Below are 19205 nucleotides of genomic sequence, written 5' to 3'. Positions count from 1 at the left end.
TAACAAATTGAAGAATAAAAACCATATGATCATCTCAATAGATGCAGAAAAAGCTTTTTCACAAAATTCAACACCCATTTATGATAAAAACTCCCCAGAAAGTGGGCATAGAGGGAACCTACCTCAACACAATAAAGGCCATATATGACAAACCCACAGCAAACATCATTCTCAATGGTGAAAAACTGAAAGCATTTCCTCTAAGATCAGGAACGAGACAAGGATGTCCACTCTCACCACTATTATTCAACATAGTTTTGGAAGTCCTAACCACAGCAATCAGAGAAGAAAGAGAAGGAAAAGGAATCCAAATTGGAAAAGAAGAAGTAAAACTGTCACTGTTTGCAGATGACAAGATACTATACATAGAGATTCCTAAAGATGCCACCAGAAAACTACTAGAGCTAGTCAATGTATTTGGTAAAGTTGCTGGATACAAAATTAATGCAGAGAAATGTCTTGCATTCCTATACACTAATGATGAAAAATCTGAAAGAGAAATTAAGAAAACACTCCGATTTACCACTGCAACTAAAAGAATAAAATACCTAGGAATAAACCTACCTCGGGAGACAAAAGACCTGTATGCAGAAAACTATAAGACACTGATGAAAGAAATTAAAGAGGATACAAACAGATGGAGAGATATACCATGTTCTTGGATTGGAAGAATCAATATTGTGAAAATGACTATACTCCCCAAAGCAATCTACAGATTCAATGCAATCCCTATCAAATTACCAAGGGCAGTTTTTAGAGAACTAGAATAAAAAATCTTAAAATTTGTATGGAGACACAAAAGACCCTAAATAGCCAAAGCAGTCTTGAGGGAAAGCAACGGAGATGGAGGAATGAGACTCCCTGACTTCAGACTGTATTACAAAGCTATAGTAATCAAGACACTATGATACTGGCACAAAAACAGACACATAGATCAATGGAACAAGATACAAAGCCCAGAGATAAACCCACACACCTATGGTCAGCTAATCTATGATGAAGGAGGGAAGGATATACAATGGAGAAAAGACAGTCTCTTCAATAAGTGGTGCTGGGAAAACTGGAAAGCTACATGTAAAAGAATGAAATTAGAACACTCCCTAACACCATACACAAAAATAAACTCAAAATTGATTTGATACCTAAAATGTAAGACTGGACACTATAAAACTCTTAGAGGAAAACATAGGAAGAACACTTTTTGACAGAAATCACAGCAAGATATTTTTTGATCCACCTCCTAGAGTAATGGAAATAAAAACAAAAATAAACAAATGGGACCTAATGAAACTTCAAAGCTTTTGCACAGCAAAGGAAACCATGAACAAGACGAAAAGACAACTCTCAAAATGGAAGAAAATATTTCCAAATGAATCAATGGACAAAGGATTAATCTCCAAAATATATAAACAGCTCATGCAGCTCAATATTAAAAAAACAAACAACCCAATCCAAAAATGGGCAGAAGACCTAAATAGACATTTCTCTAAAGAAGACATATGGATGCCCAAGAAGCACATGAAAAGCTGCTCAACATCACTAATTATTAGAAAAATGCAAATCAAAACTACAATGAGGTATCACCTCACCCTAGTTAGAATGGGCATCATCAGAAAATCTACATGCAACAAATGCTGGAGAGGGTGTGAAGATAAGGGAACGCTCTTGCACTGTTGCTGGGAATGTAAATTGATACAGCCACTATGGAGAACAGTATGGAAGTTCCTTAAAAACCTAAAAGTAGAATTACCATATGACCCAGCAATTCCACTACTGGGCATATACCCAGAGAAAACCATAATTCATAAAGACACATGCACCCCAATATTCATTGCAGCACTATTTACCATAGCCAGGTCATGCAAGCAACCTAAATGCCCGTCGACAGACGAATGGATAAAGAAGATATTGTACGTATAGACAATGGACTATTACTCAGCCATAAAAAGGAACGAAATTGGGTCATTTGTAGAGACGTGGATGGATCTAGAGACTGTCATACAGAGTGAAGTAAGTCAGAAAGAAAAACAAATATCATTTATTAACACATATATGTGGAACCTAGAAAAATGGTACAGATGAACCAGTTTGCAGGACAGAAATTGAGACACAGATGTAGAGAAAAAACATATGAACATTAAGGGGGGACAGCGAAAGGGGCGTGGGGGTGGTGGTATGACGAATTGGGAGATTGGAATTGACATGTATACACTGATGTGTATAAAATGGATGACTAATAAGAACTGCTGTATAAAAAAATAAATAAAATTAAATTCCAGAAAAACAAAATAGAAAAGGTGAAATTGAATGAAAGAAAAAAAACCCACAGAAATTAATTAAATATAAAACAAAATAAAATAGAAATAATAATGCACACAAATTGATTCTTTAAAAAGACTAATAATATTGATCAACTCCTGGTGAAACCCATCAAGGAAAAAGTGAGAGGGAGAAGGCAGAAATGATTAATACCAAGAAAGGAAAAGAAAGCATCACTTTGTATCCTACAGACATTAAAAATCCTAAGAGGACATTACAAACAGCCTTATGAGAGTAAATATGAAAACTTAAATAAATGAGTGCCTAGAAAAAGACATCAGAACCTATGCAAGAATAGAAAACCTTAATAGACACACACATATTAAAGAAATGAAATCTATACTTCAGAATCTTTCTACAAAGAGAACTCCAGGCACAGATGACTTAATCAGTGAATTCCACAAATTATTTAAGAAAGATATGAAAACAATCTTACACAAACTCTTTCTAGAAAAAATGTTTCCTGAGGTCAAAACAAACTAAATACCAAAACCATCCATGGAACATTAATAAAAAGGAAAATTAAACTCACATTACATGGTACCAAAAAAAAAATCTAAAAATATTAGCTAATTGAATCCAACAACATAGAAAAAGAAATAATACACTGTAATCAGGTCAGACTTATTCAAGGAATACAATGTGATGGACCACATTAACAAAATAAAGGAGAAATACTATATGATATCTCAATAGAAGTAAAAGTTTTTGATAAAATTTAAAGTCCTTTCATGATGCAAATGAATAGACAAGAACTCCTCTCAGTTAAGTTCCTAAGGAAAAAGATACGATGTCCAGTGTTACTAATTAAACATTGGACTTATTACTTATCTCTTAGCCAAAGGGATTTGAGTTGTGCTGTAATAAAAGACAGATAAATAAAACTATTTATCTTTATCTTAGTATAACTGTTGAGGTATTAAATAAAAAAGGTATAAAACATCAAGTCATTTTCTGCAGTAACCACTGAATGCCAATGTACTGGTAGACAGTAAGGATGGTACTCATTAATATTCATCTCTAAATTTTTTACTATGCTTAATACAGCACTTTGGTCAATAAGACTTTGCTGTTGAAACCTAAGATCAGGTTATCATTTTATCATTATATCCCTCTCTTCTCTGCAGTGAAAAAGAAACTAGATAGTTGATTAGCCCCATTGTCTATGTGTATCTGGAAGAGAGCTGAGTATTCCTGCTCTCTATATAAACAGAGAATTTGCAGGGGATAAATCTAGTTACTTCATCTTATGGAAAGTAATATTCATCAGAGTTTCCTCCCACCCCATGTTTACTGAAGTATAACTGGAATTTTTTAATCTGCATATAATTATTATATATACTTTGGTGAGTTTGCACATATGTATATACTTGTGTTACTATCACCACAATCCAGGTAATAAAAATATTCATCACCTCTAAAAGTTTCCTTGTATCCCTTTGTGGTATTTTTGTTTGTTTGTTTGTTTGTTTAGTAGCAAGACCACTGAACATACTAGATACATGCACTTAACAAATGTTTAAGTACACAATACCTTACCTTAACTATAGCTGCTATATTATAGAGCAGATCTATGAGCAATGTTGTACTGCAGATCTCTGAAACTTACTAATCTTGTATGACTATAACATTATACCCAGTGAACGATAACACCTCATGCCTCCCTCACTCCATAATTCCACTGTCTACATACTGTTATCTACTTCTATACTTTTGACTATTTTAGATGCCTTTTATAAGAGAAATTATATATAAAAGATATCCTTCTGTGAATGACTTATTTCACTTAGCATAATGTCTTCTAGGTCCATCCATGTTCTTGCAAATGGTAGGATTTCCTTCTCTTTTAAAGCTGAGTAATACTCCATTGTATGTATATACCACATTTTCTTTATTCATTCATCTGTTGATGGACATTTGGGTGGTTTCTGTATCTTTGCTATTGTGAATAATGCTGCAGTGAACATAAAAGTGAAGCTATCTCTTCAAGATCCTGATTTCAATTCTTCTGGATATATACCCAGAAATGAGATTACTGGATCATATGGTAGTTCTATCTTTCATTTTCTGAGGAACCTCCATACTGTTTTCCACGGTGACTGTACCACTATGTCTTTCACCCCTTGGTTATGTTTATTTTTAAATATTTTATTCTTAGAAATTGCAAATGTGATTGTTTTCCTAATTTCCTTTTTTTGGAGTAGTTCATTATTGGTGTATAGAAATGCAACTGATTTTTATATGTTAATTTTGTATCCTGCAACTTTACTGAATTCATTTATTAGTTCTAACAGTTTTTTGGTGGAGTCTTTAGTGTTTTTTACATATAAGATCATGTCATCTGCAGAGATAATTTTACCTTTTTCTTTCTGATTTGGATGCCTTTTATTTATTTATTTTTTCTTGCCTAACTGCTCTGGGTAGGACTTATAGTACTATATTGAGTAGAAATGGTGAGAGTGGGCATCCTTGCCTTATACAGATCTTAGAGAAAAAGCTTTCAGCTTTTCACCATTCAGTGTGATATTAGCTGTGGCCTTTTCATATACAGCCTTTATTGCGTTGAGGTAAATTCCTTCTCCACCTAATTTATTGAGAGTTTTTATCATGAAAAGGTGTTGAATTCTGTCAAATGCTTTTTCTGTATACATTAAGATAATCATGTGATTTTTCTCCTTTTGTGGTATATCACATTGACTAATATGCATATATTGAACTATTCTTGCTTTCCAGGGATAAATTCCACTTGGTCATGGTGTATAATCCTTTTAATGTGCTGTTGAATTCAGTTTACTAATATTTTCTAGAGGATTTTTGCTTCCATGTTCATCAGGGATATTGGTCTGTAGTTGTCTCTTTTTTTTGGCCACACTGCGTGGCTTGCGGGATCTTAGTTCCCTGACCAGGGATCAAACCCAGGCCTACGGCAGTGAAAGTGCCAAGTCCTAATCCCTGGACTACCAAGGAACTCCCAATTCTTTTTTATGATGTCTTTGTCTGGCTTTGGTATTATGGTGATGCTGGCCTCATAAAATGAGTTTGGAAGTGTTCCCTATTCTCCTACCTTTCAGAATAATTCTTCTTTAAATTTTTGGTAAAAATCACATGTGAAGCTCTCAATGTGGGCTTTTTTGGCTGGGAGGTTCTTGATTACTGATTCAATCTCCTTATTGTTATTGGCCTGTTCAGGCTTTTTATTTCCTCTTGATTCGGTCTCAGTACATTGTATATTTCTAGGAATTTATCCATTTCTACTATGTTGTCCAATTTGTTGGCAGATGGTTGTTTATAATGGTCCCTTATGATTTTTATTTCTGTGTTATCTGTTGTGATGTCTTCTCTTTCATTTATACTTTTATTTCAGTCTTCTTTTTCTCTTAGTCTAGCTAAAGTTTTGTCAATTTTCAAAAAAGTTTTGTTATCTCTTCAGAGAAGCAACTCTTGGTTTTGTTGAGTTTTTCTATTCTCTATTTCATTTATTTCTGCTGTAATTATTATCAGTTCCTTTGTTCTGATAACTTTGGGCTTGGTTTGTTCTGTTTTATAGTTCCTTGAGGTGTAAAGTTAGGATGTTTGACTCTTCTTTTTAAACATAGGGTTTTTTCACTATAAACTTCCCTCTTAGTGCTGCTTTTGCTGTATCACGTGAGTTTAGGTATGTTGTGTTTTCATTTTAGTTTTTCTTGAGAAATTTTCTAATTTCCCTTTTATTTTTGTCTTTGACCCAATGGTTGTTCAAGAGTGTGTTGTCTGATTTCCATGCGTTTGTGAGTTTTTCTGGTTTCCTTTTGTTATTGATTTCTAGTTGTATTCAGTTGTGGTCAGAAAGGAATGATTTCAGTCTTAAATTTGTCAAGACTTGTTTTATGCCCTTACATGTGATTTACCCTAGAGAATGCTCCATTTGTGTTTGTAAAAAAAAAGAAAAAGGGCTTCCCTGGTGGCGCAGTGGTTGAGAATCCACCTGCCGATGCAGGAGACGCAGGTTCGTGCCCCGGTCCGGGAAGATCCCACATGCCGCGGAGCGGCTAGGCCCGTGAGCCATGGCCACTGAGCCTGCGCTTCCAGAGCCTGTGCTCCGCAACGGAAGAGGAGGCCACACCGGTGAGAGGCCCGCGTACCGCAAAAAAAAAAAAAAAGAAAAAAACTCTGTGTCTCCTCTCAAAACTACTCTAAATACTTCACTTAGGGCCACCAAATGTGTAGATTTTTCCTACACAAGCCAATTCTTCAATTCTCAGTGGACATTAACTGGGTGTCCTACAATTCAGTTCAATTCAGAAACTATCTACCTAGAGTTAGCATCAGATCTCACAGGTTAAGGGTTCAGTCCCGCAAGACTGTGCTGCTTTCCTTGCCCAAACTTAAATTCCAGTCCAGGTTGTCACCTGTGCTTCTGATAAACCAGCTATAGAGTAGCTCACAGATCTCAGGAAAATAGTTTACTTACTAGATTACTAGTTTATTATAAAATGATCTGGGGGCTTCCCTGGTGGCGCAATGGTTGAGAGTCCGCCTGCCGATGCGGGGGACATGGGTTCGTGCCCCAGTCCAGGAAGATCCCACATGCAGCAGAGCAGCTGGGCCTGTGAGCCTTGGCTGCTGAGCCTGCACGTCCAGAGCCTGTGCTCCACAACGGGAGAGACCACAACAGTGAGAGGCCCGCGTACAGCCAAAAAAAAAAAAAAAAAAAAAAAAAAAATCCAACTTGGGAACAGCCTGATGGAAGAGATGATCAGGGCAAGGTATATGGGGAAGGGGCGTGGAGCTTCCATGCCCTCTCTCAGCACCTCCAAGTGTTCACCAACCTGGAAGCTCTCTCAATCTCATAGTTTAGGATTTTTATGGAGGCTTCATTATGTAGGTGAAATTGATGAAATCAGTGGCCATTGATGGTTAAACTCAATTTTCAGCCTCTCTCCCCTCCCTGGAGGTTGAGGGTGGAGCTGCAAGTTACAACCCTTTAATTAACCATATAGTTAGTTCCCCTGGCAACCAGGCTCCCATCCTGTGGTTATCTAGGGGCTTTCCAAAAATCACCTCATTAACATAAACTCAGATGTAGTTGAAAGCGGCTTGTTATGAATAACAAAAGATACTACTTTCATCTTTATTACTCTGAAACTATTATAGGAACTGAGGATAAAAGACCAAATATTGTAACAAAAGATGTTCCCATTGCTCTTATTAATTAAGAAATTACAAGAGTTTTAGGAGCTCTGTACTAGAAATGGACCAAATACATATTTTTAAATTATAAATCACAATATCACAGTGATTGAAAAAAATGTTTCTCCTGTTATTGGTAGAATGTTCTACATACATCTTTTAGGTCCATTTGGTCTACAGTCATGAGTTTTTTGTTAGTTTGTTTTTAAACTAATGTGTTGTAGTGTGGCTCTCATGAATTCCACCCAAATAGAAGAAATGTGTTAAGTGTTAATGATATAGGAAACTCAACTAATTTTTCCCAAGACAAAATTTCATAAATTAATGTTAAGTAGTATATATATATATATATATATATATATATATATATATATATATATATGTATGTGTATATATATATATGTATGTGTATGTGTATATATATATATTTATATATATTTGCCCTTTGGAATGCTAAAATGTTTGGGAAACAATATTGTTTAGGAAATACCTAATCAAGTGGTTTTCAACTTTTTAAGATAAGATGAATGAGGAATTCAGCAGTCTTCAAGAATAAGAATATTGTATGAGTAATAGTAGATGCTTGTGTTTTCCCAGGCCAGGGCAAAATGGAATGCATTCAAATCACAGAAAACAAGGATTTAAGTTTAGATACAAGAATGGTTTTATATTTGAGTGATGGACAAGACTACTTTCCAAAGGATAGTGTCATTTCTGGACTACTGAAAAGAAAAAGGCTTATCTCTCTGCTGTAGTTTTGAGGGAAGAAAATTGGCATACGTAGCTACCAAAAGAGGTAATTTTCTTTTACTGTAATTCTGTCTAACATGGGTACAGTAATACTCACCAAATGCTGTCCAGTGTGCTAAAAAGAAGTACATTATAGCCTAATCCACTCTGTAACTTCTTGGGGTCTGTTTTCATTACATGAAGAATTATATCCACTCCTTCAGTTCCAAAAATTTCCTAAGAGATTTATTTAAAAGTATATCTTGAAATAAATAAATAATCCTTTCCTTTCCCATTTCATCCTGTCCCCTAAAACTTTTTCTACCAGAAAAATACAACAACATTTTTAGGAAAATAGTACTTTAATACAATTTTTTTTTTCAAATTTGTACTCACTTGTTCTCAGGAATTTAAGACAAATTATTTTAAAGCTAGTCATTTTAGAGAGGATATCAATCAACATGCCAGCTTAATGCCCCTTTATATTTTTTCCCTTTCTCTTTCTTTAAAAAAAAAAATAAACCATAAGACTTATCCCATGGTTTTCTTCCACATTGTAATGAATGTAATCTAACATCATGTCAGATGAGTACTAGATAGCAACAACTAATTTAAGGGGTTAAAATTCTATCATGGAAGATTTTCCAATGTTCCCAAGAGAGAAATAAATTTATAAATAGCAGTTAAAACCTTTAATAATTTATGTCATGTTATCACCAATTAATATTTGTCTGTTACCAAGTACCTTTCCTATTGTCTTCTCATTCAGTTCTGGTTCCCAGTAAGCAAGACTATGAGTATTTTCCAGAAGAACACAGGCGCAGGGTGATAGAATATAAGAAGTTCCACCAGAGCTTGGAGCTAAGTATGTGTTGACTTTTCTTTTTGCCTCTCCCTCAAATCACTCTATTGAAACCTTCATAATTTTTAATTTTTATCTTTCCAAATCTATGTCTTGCTATTTAAGTTATTAATCTCTGAGACTCAGAGTTTGCTATGGCATTAAAAAGATCAGAGGGAATTAAGCTCTTTTTCTAACTTTTAGTTTTAGGTATGAACCCAATTCAAACCCAAAACATCATTTATAATGGTACAGCCACTCTGGAAAACTATTTGCTAGTTTCTTCAAAACATACACGTATCTTATGATCCATTAGTTGCACTCCTAGGTTTTTATCCAAGAGAAATGAACGCATTATGTCCACAAAAAGACTAGTACAAGAATGTTAATTAAAGCTTTAAACATAGTAGTCCCAAATGGAATCAACCTAAGTGTTTATCAATAAGGGAATAGAGAAACAAATTTTGTTGTATTCATACAATACTATTCAGCAATAAAAAGGAATGAATTATTGATACATGCAACAACATGGATATACTTCAGAAATATGGTGCTGGCTGATAGACACCAGAACTAATAATTATGTGATTCCATTCATATAAAGTTAAAAAATAGGCAGAACTAATTTATGGGAATAGAAATCAGAAAAGTGGTTGCCTATAGGCAAGTGGGGGCATGGCTGCTAAGCGGCATGAAAGAATTTTACAGGGAGATAAAAAATATTCTATATTTTAATTACAATATTGGTTAAATGGATATATACATTTGTCAAAACCTATCAAACTAAATACTTAAGATCTATATACTTTACTGTTTGTAATTATACTCTTAAAAAAGAATATTAAATCTTTATAAGATTTAAAAAACACCAACATTTATGGACATTTACTAAGAAAAATTTCATAGTGTTATGTGATTGAGAGATCTGAACAAAACTGATTCACAGGCATACATACCTTCCTAGGAATATGATGTTCACAAAGACCAGATAAAATAAGTAAAATATCAGATTGAATTTCCAAAAGAATGGCCTCTTCCTTATCATTATACTTGCTTATTGTATTTTTAAAGATTCCTGATTTGAAAAAAGTTAAAGAATGTAAAGTTATTGAACATTGTGTTTTTATTTTGATCAGTTACTGTTCTGAAATTCTTTCTTATAAAATTTCAACTAGAAAAACTATTTTTAAAAGGGCTATTTTCATTGTATGGTTTCCTAGAAGCTGTAGACAGAAGGTGATAAATGGATTCTTTGGGCTCCCAAAACAATCAGTAGCCCCATATATATAGAATTTCTAGTACATAATTAATGGTGTGTCATTAAAAGAAGCCCTTAACAACCTGATACTTCACCAAGCAAACAAAACTGTTTAAAAATATGCAGTTTCATGAGGCAAAGATGTGTGCCTTTGCAAATATATGACCAAAATGCCTGATCATAGCTTTGCCTCATCTCTTCTTGTCCTTGTGGTTAACAGGGTCAATCTTCAGCAAAGGTGGAAGATATCCCTAAGTACGTTTTCTATTCCTGTACTTCTTCCTGCATCATCTCCTTATGTCCACTCGAAGGCATCTTCAACAACTTAGGTAGCAATATTCCCATGTTGCTCTCCTTCCAATCAAAAAAGCTCTCCTTCCAATCAAACTTTTAAAAGACTTGAAAATAGCCACTTACACTGATGGAATGTCATTCACAATAAAATTTTGAAACATTTTTGGTTTGGTCATCCCCCAGTAAACTCATCAAAAAAGTGAATGTTTTTGCCTAGCCCCCTTTTCAATATCCTCATTTTGCTTACTAGTATTATTATTAGAGGGCACACCCCAATCCACTAATGATGGAAGAGCAGGCACTGAACAGGTAGAAGAGTTTTTGAGTAAACATTTGTAATTAATTGACATCCAGCAAATTATATCACCTACTCATGAGGCAGTCACTGAACATGGACATGACAAATATAGCTCTTACTTCTCAAAGTCAGGAAAGATTAGGGCCAGAGAACTATTTATTTTTTTAAATAACAAAAGGTAGAAAGCTTTTGCTTAGGGGTTCTGAATTTTACACTGAGCTCGCATGTTATGTATGTTGGAGATAAAGTGACTTAGCACAGTCAACTCTTTAAGTTGAAAATTAAGGATATCCTGATATTTCACATCAGAAAACCTATGTACATTTCTGTATACACCAGCGTACCAGTGTTCTGGTAATGTCAAATGCACTGGAAAATGTAATGTTATCCTCTTTTAAAATGACTCCAAAAGGCCTGGCCAAAAAGTGGTGATCTTACTCCTAGAAGAGTGAAATATAACACTAGCCCATTAAAAAAAAAAAAAAAAAAAAAAGATAAAGATAATCCTAAATGAAACGGTATCGGAATTAAGTAAATAAATGTTTAAAGAATAAGTGATCATGATGTTTCAGTAAAGACAAACTAATTTATAGCAACAGTATGAAACAAAAATCAAGAAAATATTCAGGAGTTTGTCAGCTATAGGACAAAATAAATGTGTAGAAAAACATTTCAAACAAAAGTTCTAATTTATAAACATTCTACTTTCATCAGGACACAAACATGTTATGTTTTTACCTATCAGTTGCTGAATTGCTCTCTTTTCACAAAGATCCTTGTTTATGGTCTCATGCTCAAGGTGGACCATGGCTCTCAAGAGTCTTAAAATGTAACGCATCTGGGCAAACTTGTTTCCACGGCCACCTGTACCATGAAAACTGTTCCCGTGACTAAAGAAAGAATCTGTAGAGAAATATTAATAGTTACTTTACATCAAGAAATTTAGATTAGACATCTTTTATATCTATATAAGTTTAAAGAGATGTTAAAATTTTGTCATAATTTAGGGTTTTTTTTTTTAGAGAAGTAAATATGATTCCATCCCCCTCCTCTTTCTATTTCCAGTACAGAAATATGTGTTTTTAAATTTTACTCAAATGTATCATTATTGTATGTATCTTTTGTAACTTGTTTCTGTTACTCAACATTGTATTTTTAAAATTATTCACATTGTTACAAGTAGATCTAGCTCACTCAGTTTTAACTGCTTTCCACATAAGTTTATAAATAACAGTTTATCCATTCACTAGTACAAATTGCTACAATGAACATTCTAGTTCATGTCCTCTTGTTCCCACTGAGAAGTGTTTTGCCTGTGACACCAGAATCATATACACACATAGAATTTTATTAAAGTTGCCAAATTGTTCCCCAAAGTGGTTATATGGATACAATGTATAAGAAATAGATTTTTCCCAATCTATTAAATGTGAAATGGTAGTTCATTGTTATCTTAATTTGCAGAGCAATTACATTTCTCTGATTACCAGTGGGGTTGAGTGTCTTTTAATTTTTTTTGAAAATTTGAGATTTTCTCCAAAAATTTTGAAGAATTTTCTTGGCAATCTCTATTGTTTGCCTATTTCTCTACTGAGTTATTTTCTTTTCGATATGTAGGAATTCTTTATGAACCTGAATTCTAATCGTTTATCAGTCAGAGTGGTGAGTCAATGTCTTCCCTCAATTTATAGATTGTTATCTTATTCAGATTTTGTCATACAGATATTTCTGTGTTACAGTAAATACATTTAATAATCTTTAATAATCTTTTTTATAGTTTAAGCTCTTCTGTATTTAAAAAGTCTGCTTCTACCCTGTTATCATAAAGATAATTTCCCATGTTTTCTTCTAAGATTTTTACAGTTTAACTTTTTGCATTTAGGGCTTTAATTCATTTTGCAATTGACTTTTTTAAACAAATTGAAAGGATCTAATTTTTATTTTTTCGCACAGAGGGCCAACTGCCGGAGCACCATCCTTCTCTCATTGATTGGCAATATCATCTCTGATGATGCCAACCTCCCATATATTCCATTCCACTGGTTTATGCCTGGTCAAGTACCATACAATTTTAATTACTATAGCTTTATGGTCAGTCTTGATAAATAACAAGGCAAGCTCTCTTTCTTCGTTATAATATGTTTTCTTTGAAAGGTTCTTTTAGAAGTAGCTTTTTGTTTAAGGCTAAAAAAAAAAGTTCAATATACTGTTCTCAGTAGTGTGTATAGGTTTAGAAATGTGGATTCTGGAACTAGACTGCCTGCATTAAATCACTTACTATGTGGCAAGGAACAAGTTATTTAACTTCTCTGACTGAGTTCTACCCACGGACCAACAGGGCTAATAATAGAACCTATAACTCCTAGATTTGTTGTGAGGCCTAAATGGTTTAATACTGCTGAGGGGGTTAAGGCCTATCACATAGTAGGTACTCAATAACTGTTAGCTATCAGGCTTCTTCTTGTTAGGCAGAATTTCCTTTTTTTTTTTGCCTTATAGACTTCTGTAAACATAAATAATATAAAGGAGAGACAGGCAAATTGTTTTACTTAATGCACAGTAATTTAACATGACTAAATTTAGTAACTCAGCATATTAAAAACTAGAGAATAAAAATAAGCTACAATTTTTTCTTCCTCATGGATGAGTGCTATTCTTGATCTAATGAAAATGTACCATACAAAATTATTTCCAGAGCAAAGTTACTACCAGAGAAGAATACAGTATCTTACTTATAATTTTTTTAAAAAAAGAATGTATTTTTTATTTCCCTTCTAAGAATTATCAGAATTGAAATGAAATATTCATACTAATTAGGGCTCTGCTAACTTGGCAGACTACATGTGGCTAGAGATCTAGATCTGAAGCTCCATGAAGGTATGGACTTCATTTATTTTGAACATAAATGTTTCGTTAGTAACTAAAACAATATATGGTTACTAGTAGGCATTCAATAAATATTTGTTGAATGACTAATTAAAATATTACAGGACAGTATAATTATTGGATAGGCCTAATAATGTAAAAATTTAAATCAGTTTATATGAATGATTTATTTTACTGAAAGGTATGCATCAACTATAGCTAACATTTACTAATGTCTAACTATAAATGAAATCTCAGGCTTTTTTCCTTAAAACACCATTTTTTTTTCTTTTTTTTCTTTTTTCTTTTTAACATCTTTATTTGAGTATAACTGTTTTACAATAGTGTGTTAGTTTCTCCTTTACAACAAAGTGAATCAGTTATACATATACATATGTTCCCATATCTCTTCCCTCTTGCGTCACCCTCCCTCCCACCCCTCTAGGTGGTCACAAAGCACAGAGGTGAACTCCCTGTGCTATGCAGCAGCTTCCCATTAGCTATCTAATTTACTTTTGGTAGTGTATATATGTCCATGCCACTCTCTCACTTCGTCACAGCTTACCCTTCCCCCTCCCCATATCCTCAAGTCCATTCTCTAGTAGGTCTGTGTTTTATTCCAGTCCTACCACTAATCTCTTCATGACATTTTTTTTTCTTAGATTACATATATATGTGTTAGCATACGGTATTTGTTTTTCTCCTTCTGACTTACTTCACTCTGTATGATAGACTCCAGGTCTATAAAACACCATTTAAACACATTAAGATCACAGAAGGCCAGATCTACATTGTTGGTTCTCCTTTTAACTGTATTTCTTTTTCTACACCACCATTCAGTTGAAATATGTAGATTAGAATTTTGACAGGAATCTGAAAGGCCACTTACCTTCACTGTCACACCATTCTAAAAATGCAAGGACATGAGCATTTCCCTGATACAACATGTACTCGTCTATTAAAAAAGGAGCCACTGATGACAAAGTGGCAATTGCATGCAGTTGTAATTCTTCATACTGTGCTGCAGACCATTCAACTATTTTGTGTTTCTCAGGCTTTTTAACATAGGTAAGCAAAGCCAAAATAACTTTGCCATCAATTAATAGCTATGAGAAAGGGCAAAAAGTACTGTTAGAAACATATTTAAAACAATTTTATTTAATCTAAGAAAATTTAATAAAAGATTTCCAATTTGATGTGTTATTGATGATCATTTCAAAATACTTTCTTCCTAAAGATTCCAAGCTATGTTAAGTACCAAAAATTAAAAAACCCAAAACCAAACTCACAAATAACAACAGTTCACTCTGATCTCCCTTTCTGGAATATGCACTCTATGGCTGACAATAATATAAAATAACTATTAGGTTTTTTAATCTATGCTGCTTATATAAGTAGTTTACCTCCTGCTTATGATAAAACCACAAGAGTCGAAAATTTAGAGCAAATAAACTGGTGGCTATTTCTGTCTTCCTTACTTTTGTTTCTTAAAGGAAACATTTCAGAGACTCAGCTGTGTACATACTTTAAGAAATCAATTTTGTCTGAAGTTATGATAATATACTATGGCTATTTTTAAGCATAGGCCAACAGAACTTATATAAATACTCTATCCAGTGAATACCAGTCAGATCACAAGCCATAGTTAATTACATGCCAAGAATTTTAAAACTGTATTGAATCCATGATGTCAATAAAAATAAAACAAAAATGCAAAGCTATTATAATATGACAATCAAGTTAATATTATAGCTGATTCTGATTGATATATATTTATGGTTCACAAGATAGTAACACACCATGTGCTATATTCTATTCAATTTTCTTTTCATCTGGCATTATTCTACAAAGATTTTTTCACAATAATATCTATGAATTTTTCTAAATTTTCTACTATTCCACATGGAAAGAACACAAGATTTAGAAGTGAGAAAACAAGAATAACAATTAGTTCTAGCACTGCTGTAAGTAGTAAGTGGATAATTTTTTTGAAATACTCTGTGAACTGCAAATAATAGTACACATATTTATCATTACTACCATTACTAAGCCGCAAACAAACATTTGACAGAAAAAAAATTAGTTGATTCCATTGCTCACATAGTACTTTAAGAAGCTTATCAGTCTTTGTGCCATTTGACTCTGTTGTCAAATAAAATTGGTTTATAAACTATAGTGTAAATTTTATTAACTTTTTATCTGTCACTTTAATAGTTATATAATACTCCACTATAATAATAAACCATATTCTATTGAATGATTTTCTATATTACATTTCGGAAGATACATTTAACTTCTATGGAGTATACGTTTTTGATATGAATAATAAGGTTATAACTGTAAAGACAGTTTTTTTCTGAGCATTTTTTAGTATATTCTTCAAAGTGGCATTACCAAAAAAAATTGTTTTTAGCTCTTTTAATCCTCATAATAATTCCACGAGATAGGTGTTTTCCCCACTTTGAAGTTGAGATAACTGGAATTTAGAGATGCTAAACTATGTATTCAAGATCATTTTGCTAGAAAGCAACAGCACTGGATTCCACCTGACTAAAACCTTAACCATCATATTATTACCACGTTTATATTATCACTAATGAAATTGATAGAATGAATCCTCCCTTGGAACTTGAAAGAGTTTTAAGACTAAAATGAAATTTCAATTAATGCAGTAATAACTAAACTAATGGAATTGTTAGTAATTAGTATATTTTTTTCTGTTGCTTTATAGTTTACAAAGCCTTTATCTCAGTCTCACAACAGAAGGAGGAGCTGAGCCTCAGAAAGTTTAGGTGACTTTGCCAAGGCCATACAGCTAGTAGGCGATAAGACAGAAGTGAAATTCATTTCCAGTGCTCTTCAAATTACACCATGCTTTATATAGAATATAAAGTATTAAGATAATTCATGGGTAATAAAAATATGTACATAAGGAGGTTAGATTTGTGTGGAGAAAAAGCAGGTTCATACAGTTTTAGATGGGCAGCATAGAGATGAGCAATTTCCTCCAGCATTAAATCATCCCTCATTACTAAGGTCAAAGACAGACTATTAGGCTGGGTGGGCCTATATGGATTTTCTTTCAGTTTATGTTCTCTTATTCAAGAGCTCTAAATATATAAATAAATCTCCATGGTTCTCCTGCTTTTCCTTGGTTTCTGTGGTTTAAATTTAGGTAAATTCACTGTTCATTAGTAGATAAGAGAAATTTTGAAAAAGTGAAATTCCAGTGAATACAAGTTTGTTACCTTCTATGGTAAATATACGGGCTGATGATGATTTGCAGCTGTGGCTTTTAAAAAGTTATACTACAAAGTGAGACAATTTTAATTTTTATTGATTACTTTTTACCTGTATAGTAGATAAATCTTTACAAAAGGTCACAATTATATTGAATAGCAATTTCTTCAACTCAAAATCTTCATAGGAATTAGAAAACTTAAGACCTTTTACCAAAGGATTTTGGCTTTTAACTGTGAGGGGGAAAAAAAAGGAAGAGTAAAATAAAAGCTGAAATGATGTATGACTCATTAAGATAATTATCAGTTGAAAGTTTTATGGTTTTTACCTTCATTAAAGGTTGCAAATAATATCAAATCCCTGGTAAAGCCGCACTCCTAATATAAATACAGAAAATAAACAGAAGGATGAATTAATTATATGGAAATTGAGTTAGAGATGCCCATATTTACTTAATATGTAGGTGTTTGTTTTGTTTTTTCGGTATGCGGGCCTCTCACTGTTGTGGCCTCTCCCGTTGTGGAGCACAGGCTCCGGACGCGCAGGCTCAGCGGCCATGGCTCACAGGCCCAGCCGCTCCGTGGCATGTGGGATCTTCCCAGACCAGGGCACGAACCCGTGTCCCCTGCATCGGCAGGCGGATTCTCAATCGCTGCGCCACCAGGGAAGCCCTATGTAGGTGTTCTTTAATCAGACTCTCCTTGTCATTCATCTGAGTTCATAAAGCACTAATAATAAGGGATGAAAGCAAGAAAATAAAAGCATATAGCCAGATAAACTTGTAATTTATTTAATATTAAACTTACTTCTGTAGGTTCTAAGAAATATATTATTCTATGAATATTTTACAAGATACTGTTTAAAATTTGGTAACAACCCAAAACGTACTGCTAAAATTAACTTATGTAATTCATTATCTATACCTTCAAGGGATGAAAGAAGGGAAGAAAACAGTTATTTTCAACAGCTTTTCTTCTTAAACACCCCCTGGCTCCCCACCCTGACCCCAACCACTCTCAAATATGTCAAAGGTTTGGTCAAGAGACAACAAACAATTCCTACTTAACATGAAAAGCCCTGAAGAATGACCAGAAATCATTTCAGCATGAGGGAACTCATTCCTGACAGAGATATCCTAGTTGGACTTGGACATTAGGGAGAATTTATAGGGACAAACCTTGGGCTTTTGAGCTTGCAACTATATATTCCTACTACTTTAAGATCCATATGGTTTCTTTAAAATGTGAAGATGTTATTCCTATTGACTCACATTCATGAAATTCACCTGAATGTTTGCAAGGATGCTAATGAGAATTTATTGACTGACCAGGGGCTTCTACAGAAACATAGGCCCACCTACACATTGCAACCTTGACTAGGAAGCTACGTAGGACGTTTTCTCCATTTGCAGTATAAATTCCATGACTGGTTTGTTTTTTTTAATTTTATTGAAGTCTAGTTGATTTACAATGTTGTGTTAATTTCTGCTGTACAGCAACATGATTCAGTTATACATATATATATTATTTTTCATATTCTTTTCCATTATGGTTTATCATAAGATATTGAATATAGTTCCCTGTGCTGTACAGTAGGACCTTGCTGTTTATCCATCCTATATATAAGTTTATATATAATATATAATATATAATTATATATAATATAATAATCTGCTAATCCCAAACTCCCAATCCTTCCCTCCTCCACCCCCTCCCCCTTGGCAACCACAAGTCTGTTCTCTATATCTGTGAGTCTGTTTCTGTTTCATAGATATGTTCACTTGTGTCATTTTTAGATTCCACATATAAGTGATATCATATGGTATTTGTCTTTCTCCATGTGACTTAGTATGATAATCTCTAGGTCCATCCATGTTGCTGCAAATGGCATTATTTCATTCTTTTTTATGGCTGAGTAGTATTCCATTGTATGTATGTACCACATCTTCTTTATCCATTCATCTGTTTTTGTCTTGGCTATTGTAAATAGTGCTGCTATGAACACAGGGGTGCATGTATCTTTTCAAATTATAGCTTCGTCTGATATGTGCCCAGAAGTGGGATTGCTGGAGCATATGGCAACTCTATTTTTAGTTTTTTGAGGAACCTCCATAGGGTTTTCCATAGTGGTTGCACCAGTTTACATTCCCACCAACAGTGTAGGAGGGTTCCCTTTTCTCCACACCCCCTCCA

The 19205-nt window shown here is 33.7% G+C and overlaps 1 protein-coding gene and 1 long non-coding RNA gene across 3 annotated transcripts in view; one reads left to right on the top strand and one right to left on the bottom strand.

Annotated features, from left to right (window-relative positions):
- Positions 1 to 19205, bottom strand: part of CFAP69 (cilia and flagella associated protein 69) — a 70491-nt gene that overhangs the window by 18546 nt on the left and 32740 nt on the right. Inside the window, exons 10-15 of one of the 2 annotated variants that reach the window (XM_059075013.2) lie at positions 17342 to 17390; positions 17125 to 17246; positions 14663 to 14879; positions 11647 to 11811; positions 10015 to 10133; positions 8336 to 8454 (exon numbers count right to left, since the gene is read on the bottom strand). In XM_059075013.2, coding sequence (XP_058930996.1) covers positions 8336 to 8454; positions 10015 to 10133; positions 11647 to 11811; positions 14663 to 14879; positions 17125 to 17246; positions 17342 to 17390 — 791 coding nt within the window. The remainder of the gene's footprint in view (positions 1 to 8335; positions 8455 to 10014; positions 10134 to 11646; positions 11812 to 14662; positions 14880 to 17124; positions 17247 to 17341; positions 17391 to 19205) is intronic. The other variant, XM_067042477.1, reaches the window with a different exon arrangement.
- On the top strand, positions 8134 to 10608 carry LOC136794854 (uncharacterized). The gene is made up of 3 exons (XR_010842216.1): positions 8134 to 8284; positions 8987 to 9082; positions 10537 to 10608. It is a non-coding gene; the product is annotated as an uncharacterized lncRNA (long non-coding RNA).

The sequence above is a fragment of the Kogia breviceps genome, chromosome 9 (assembly GCF_026419965.1).
Source record: "Kogia breviceps isolate mKogBre1 chromosome 9, mKogBre1 haplotype 1, whole genome shotgun sequence".
Taxonomy (NCBI): Eukaryota; Metazoa; Chordata; class Mammalia; order Artiodactyla; family Physeteridae; genus Kogia; species Kogia breviceps.
Note: the sequence above shows the minus strand (reverse complement) of the source record. Positions and strands in the feature narration are given on the sequence as shown.